The 6368-nt window shown below is 36.7% G+C and overlaps 1 protein-coding gene across 1 annotated transcript in view; it reads left to right on the top strand.

Moving 5' to 3' along the window:
• The window catches only part of CBG15800, a gene marked incomplete at both ends in the record, with an annotated part of 5515 nt that extends 1410 nt beyond the window's left edge, over positions 1 to 4105 (top strand). The window contains 5 exons of the mRNA XM_045241460.1: positions 357 to 522; positions 774 to 860; positions 2221 to 2358; positions 2480 to 2545; positions 3965 to 4105. Of these exons, the coding sequence (XP_045095833.1) occupies positions 357 to 522; positions 774 to 860; positions 2221 to 2358; positions 2480 to 2545; positions 3965 to 4105 (598 nt within the window). The remainder of the gene's footprint in view (positions 1 to 356; positions 523 to 773; positions 861 to 2220; positions 2359 to 2479; positions 2546 to 3964) is intronic.
• Positions 4106 to 6368: the final 2263 nt, after the last annotated feature.

Genomic DNA, 6368 nt, shown 5'->3' with positions numbered 1-6368 from the left:
ACCCCCGGGAGAACGTGCATTGAAGAAAAAGCAAAAACTTGTATTTGAGTATTTAAATTGTTTTTCGAACAGAGCTTTGTATATTTGAAGCTGTTTCACACATTTTTCGATTTGTCTCACAAGTGTGACGTTTCGAAAGTACGGCAATGCTTTGAAAGCGCTTCAAATATACAAAACTCTATTCGAAAGACAATTTAAACACTGAAATACAATTTTAGCTCTTTCATTCATGCCAAAAAAAGCGCAAAGCTGTTACTTTCGAAACGTCGCGGAGCCCTAAAAACGAGCCAGAACTCAGAATCGAAAATATTCCCTTTTAGAAATCTAAAAACTTGAAAATTTTTCATTATTTTCAGTCACGAATGGGAGACAGTGGCGATGGCTGCCTTCAAAAAGTACCCCAACCCGTTGAATCGTGCCGTCACGGGCATTGATGTGGTGAAACAGACACTGGAAGCCGGCAAAATATTAACAGAACGAATCATTCAATCACATTTCAGTATTCCCAGTTGGGCGACGAAGGTAAGACACGCTGAAATCGGATGGAACATCGATTTTTCAAGGGTTTTTTAGGCCTGAAAATGTGGAAAAATGCTAGAAAAGTCGGGGGGTTTTTCAACTCAAAAATGTGCAAAAATCGACTTTTTTGGCCGAAAAAAATCGATTTTTTCAGTCATTTCTAACTCAAAAAAGTTGTGGAAAAATGACGATTTTCAGCTCAAAAATGTGTGCTGGAAAACCCTATTTTTCCAGCAACAAATCTCAATTTTCAGCTGACTGGCTTCTCTGGCACCCAATATTCACACGAGTACACTGTCATCGATCCACACAGGAAGGAATTCTCGCTGACGACCAGAAACGTAAGAAAATCTGATAAAAATGACCCAAAAATCATGAAAATTGAGCCAAAATTTCATTAAAAATGACCCAAAAATCATGGAAATTGAGCCTAAATGAGCCTAAAATTTGCGAAAATCCCGAATTTTCAGTCAAAAATGTTAAAATTTGGGTCAAAAATCCAAAAATTCGTGTCAAAAATCCCAAATTTCGGGTCAGAAATCATGAATTTCAAGTCAAAATCTCGAATTCCCGGCTATTTTCAGCCATTTTAGGTCGATTTTCAGTAATTTTGAGTCAAAAATCACGATTTTTGGGTCAGAAATCCCGATTTTTGAGCCCGAAATCCTGAATTTCAAGGCAAAAATCCTTAATTTTTGGGTCAAAAGTCCCTAGTTTTGAGTGAAAAAACCGAAATTTGAAGCCAAAAATCTCGAATTCCCGGCTATTTTCAGCCATTTTAAGTCGATTTTCATGAATTTTCGGGCAAAAATCACGAATTTTAGATCAAATTTCGGAAGTTTTGAGTCGAAAATCCCAAAGTTTGAGCTATTTTCAGCCGTTTTAAGTCAAATTTCACGAATTTTAAAGGAGGATTCCGGGCAAAATAAGTTTAGGGTTCAATCGATGCAAAATTGCATGCTGATTCCGAATATCACAATAAAAACGAAAAAAAATGCTTCTGAGTCTCAAAAAACGTCATCAAAGTTGCAAAAAAGTTATCCCTCGTGGCCTAACTTTTCACGTAAACAGTGCAAAAATTGAAATCCACGTGGAAAATCGACAAAAGTTCGGCCACGAGGGATAACTTTTTTGTAACTTTGACGGCGTTTTTTGAGCTTTAGCGGCATTTTTGAGCATTTTCATTGTGATATTCGGAATCAGCATGAAATTTTGCATCGATTGAACCATAAACTCATTTTGCCCGGAATCCTCCTTTAAGTCACTTTTCCAAAAATCTGGCTCAAAAATCACGAATTTTAAGCCAAAAATCTCGAATTTCGGGCTATTTTCAGCCATTTTTGGTCGATTTTCACTAATTTTGAGTCAAAAATCACATTTTTGAAGCTAAAATCACGAATTTTGGGTCAAAAATCACGAATTTTTGAGCCCGAAATCTTGAATTTTAAGCCAAAAAGCACGATTTTAAACCATAATTCATGATATTTATGCTCAAAATCACCAAAAATCACGAATTTTAAGCCAAAAATCTCGAATTTTGGGCTATTTTCAGCCATTTTTGGTCGATTTTCATGAATTTTGGGCTAATTTCAGCCGTTTTAGGTCGATTTTCATGAATTTTGGGTCATTTTCAGCCTACTTCAGTCAAAAATCGATCGTTTTCAGCTCAACGGCTCGTCGTTTCTTCGAGTCGACGAAAAGCTGACATATAAACCCGACCAAGAGGACCCAAATAAGACAGTTTTGAAGCAGGACGTCATTGTGACAATCACTCTGCCGGCATTCGCGGACTACTGTGAAAAGACGTTTTTGAGCATTTATTCACAGAATGCTAGTAAGGTAAGTGACGAAATTTGGGGGATTTTTAGGCTCTAAAAATCGATAAAATGAGCTATTTTTACCACGCTAAAAATCGATAATTGTAAGCGGAAAATCGATAAAATCGATAATCGATTTTCAGGGTCGTCAAGGTGTCGAATGGGTGATTGACAATTTGAAGAAGGAATACGAGGAGATTTCGAAGAAGGTGAGCATTATTCTAGTACAAAAAAAAACAAACAAATCTGAGAAGGTCCCACAACAACGATAGGTTACTGTAGTTGTCGTACGGTATTAAAGGCGCACAGAACGTTCGAAAAACGCTCGAAGAACAGTGAAATCAACAAAAATGTGATTTTTGTAATGATATCAACTGATAGGTCTGATATGATGGGAATCATCAAAATCATTGAATTGCGCAGAGAACAAGCATCATCTAGAAAGACAGTTCAATTTGCGAAAAAATTTCAAAAAATCGTCTTGCTAGCCGATCCATAGACTTGTAACTTTGTTCATAGACAATTACAGTATCCCAGCTAGTATCATTTTGTAGGGCTCGTCGAGTTCTACCGTATTCCATTCAGATGGTTTAAAAATATCAAACTTGAAGGGAATTATGGTCCGGTAAAAATCTTGGGATGATTTTTGGGATGAAACGGGCCTAAAACAGTCCGGATTGTAACTTTCTTCAAACGCAATATTTTTGGGACCAACTGAACTAGATATGGTAGAAGGACTCAAACGCTACAATGTTATACTATTTGGGATACTGTAGCTAGTCTATGAACAAAGTTATAATCTAAAAACCAACTGAGCCACGCGGTCACTGGTTTTTGGCTTGTCACTTTGCGCATAGACAAGCTACAGTAACCCAAGTACAATCATTTTGTAGGGCTCACTGAGTTCTACCGTATCCAGTTTAGTTGGTCCGAAAATATTGGGTTTGAAAAAAGTTACAGTCCGGACTGTTTTAGGCCCGTTTCATCACAAAAATCATCCCAAAATTTTTACCGGACCATAATTCCCTTCAAGTTTGATATTTTTGAACCAACTAAATGGGATACGGTAGCATTCAAGAAGCCCTACAAAATGATACTAGCTGGGATACTGTAGCTTGTCTATGAACAAAGCTACAAGTCTTGAAAACTGTGATCGCCTAGCTCAAATGGTTTTTAGCTTGTAACTTTGCTCATATACCAGCTACATTATCTGAGAAAGTACTAATAAGAATCGGAGACGGTAGAACTCAGTGAGCCTTACAAAATGATGCTACTTGGGATACTGTAGCTGGTCTATGAGCACAGTTATAATCTAAAAACCAACTGAGCCACGCGGTCACAGGTTTTTGGCTTTTAACTTTGCGCATAGACAAGCTACAGTAATCCAAGTAGTATCATTTTGTAGGGCTTCTTGAATTCTACCGTATCCAATTTAGATGGTCCAGAAATATTGATCCTAGAAGGAGATACGGTATTTTAGGAAATTTGAAAAAAAATTACATTTTTCGCTTTTTTTTTTCGCCGTTTCAAGTCGTCATATCATGTTTTATCAGAATTGGAAAATTTTGAAATTTCGGCTAGTTTTTGGTGATTTTCAGTCATTTTCAGCGCAAAAAATTGTCTTCCAGGTCTCCTCAGAAGTACACGAAATGTCGGAAAAAATGCGCCATTGGAGTATCCCATCGACGTCTTCTGGTCCGTCGTGCACATCTTCTGCTTCAACGTCTTCTGGTGGACCAACGACATCGTCGTCGTCAAAATCTCAATAGTTCTTGTTTTTTTGTTTCTCTCCGAGATTGTTTAGCTTCAGATTTCTTTTCTTTTTGCATCCATTTTTCCCTCTAATTCTCGAAATTTCTCTATCTCGTTCTAGGCTTCACTTTTCTTTATGATGCTTTATTTTCAGCCCGAAAAATTGCCCTTTTTTCTTCCATAGCATTGCAATTTTCGGGTTTCTCTCCACTTGTTTTTTCTGTCCCATTTCTCTGACAATTAAGGATTCCATTTCGGTCGGTCGAAAATCGCCGACCGCCGACCGACCACCGACCGAGCTGACCGATTTCGTGCCTTTGCGCATAAAAACACGAATTTTTGCGTACGAAGCACTTTATTTTACGACAAACGAGGCTTTTAGTGAGTAGTTTGTCGTAAAATACAATGCAGCGTATGCAAACACGTTGACGCGCAAATGCACGGAAACGGTCGGATGTCGGTCGGTCGGCTAAATTGATTTCCCGACCGAATGGAAGCCTTACTGACAATTTCCACCACACCGCGCCCCTTCCCTTCTCCGAATGTGATCTTTACTTTTTGTCGCTTTTCCGGTTTTTCAATTTTGTTTTTCTTCGAAAATAATAAAAATTTGGACACGAAAATCTCGATTTTTCAGACATTTTCAGATTAAAAAATATCAAGAAAATTGGTTGAAAAAAAGGTGGCCTAGGAACCCTAAAATGCTAGGCCACCAGTAGATTTTCGGTCTTTTTAGACGTATTCAATGAATTTTTCACGTTTTCAAAGCTTGAAATGTCTCGAAATCGCTGAAAACCTTCAAATTTACACAAATGGCCTAGAAATTGGACAAGTTAGGCCACCAATTCATTTCTAGGTCATTTCGCTTATTTCTAATGATTTCGGTCTTTGTTTCCATTATTTTGAGTGTTTCAAAGCATCTGAAATATCAAAAAATGCTCAAAATTAAAAAAAAACCCAAAAAATCGCATAAGTGGCCTAGGAAATGCAAAAGTTAGGCCACCAGTAGATTTTAGCTTATTCAGACTAGTTGACATGGTTTTGACGCGAATTTTCACTTCTCAAAACGCAGAAAATGCCAAAACAAACTGTAAATTTTCCAAATTAGACGAATGGCCTAGAAATTGGAAAAGCTAGGCCACCAATTCATTTCTAGGTCATTTCGCTGTATTTCGGATGGTTTCAACGCTATTTTTTACATGTTTTGAGTGTTTAGAAGCGTTAGAAGTTACAAATGACCAAAAATAAAAAAAAAATAATGCTAAAAACACGAAAAAGCATACGGTGGCCTAGAAACTGCAAAAGTTAGGCCACTAGTGTATTTTAGATGTTTCAGACTAATTTACGCGGCTTTGACGCTATTTTTCTAACTTTAAACCGCATTAAATGATGGAAAACACTGCAAATTTTTTTTTGGAACCTCTTTTTTTCAGAAAATTTTTGGCTCAAAATTTGAGTCTTTTTTCTGGTTTAACCCGCAAAAAAAGGAAAGGTAAAATGTTTCAAAAAATGTTTCCAATGAATAGAAAATTTGGTCCGAAAAAGTGTACAAAATTGGGAAATTTTCTGACAACTACACACAAAGAAAAGGCTGAGATTTCATTTCAAATTCCAAATCTTTTTCATGTCTCTTCCATGCATATTGAATCTGTCTTCTTCTTTCACTCCTACACGACACACGTCTTCTGAATCTGTCAACGTCTTCTGAATTCGCGAAATTCGAAATTCAATTTATTTTGCTCCTTTTTCTTTTCTTTGCAGCGCGAAAACTTTCGCAATTTCTAGGCCCGAAACAGTTGTTCTACCGTAGGACTCGATTCAAAATAATTTAAAATTTAAAATTCAGCAAAAAAAAGAGCTTCAAAATGAGCCTAAAGATGCCTAGTGTTGGTGGCCTAGCTTTCCCAATTTCTAGGCCATTCGTGTAATTTTGAAAATTTACAGTGTATTTTTGTCATTCTCTACGTTTTCAAGTGTGAAAAAGTGCGCTGAAATCGTTTAATATATTTTAAAACCAGAAGACTTAAAAAATCGAAACAATATTTTTTCGAATATTTTTTCGTTTTTTGACCGTAACTCTTTTAAATTTAGACAGAAGTCAAAATAGTCTAAAAATGCGAGTTCTGCAGAAAAAGAGCTTCAAAATGAGCATAAACACGACTAGGTTTGAAGAATGTCGAATTTTCGAAGTTGGTGGCCTAGCTTTTGCATTTTTTAGGCCATTCGTGTAATTTTTGAGACGTACAGTTTTTTTGGCATTTTCTGCGTTTTGAGAAGTAA

Source organism: Caenorhabditis briggsae (genome assembly GCF_000004555.2).
Source record: "Caenorhabditis briggsae complete genome, chrI, whole genome shotgun sequence".
Classification (NCBI taxonomy): Eukaryota; Metazoa; Nematoda; class Chromadorea; order Rhabditida; family Rhabditidae; genus Caenorhabditis; species Caenorhabditis briggsae.
Note: the sequence above shows the minus strand (reverse complement) of the source record. Positions and strands in the feature narration are given on the sequence as shown.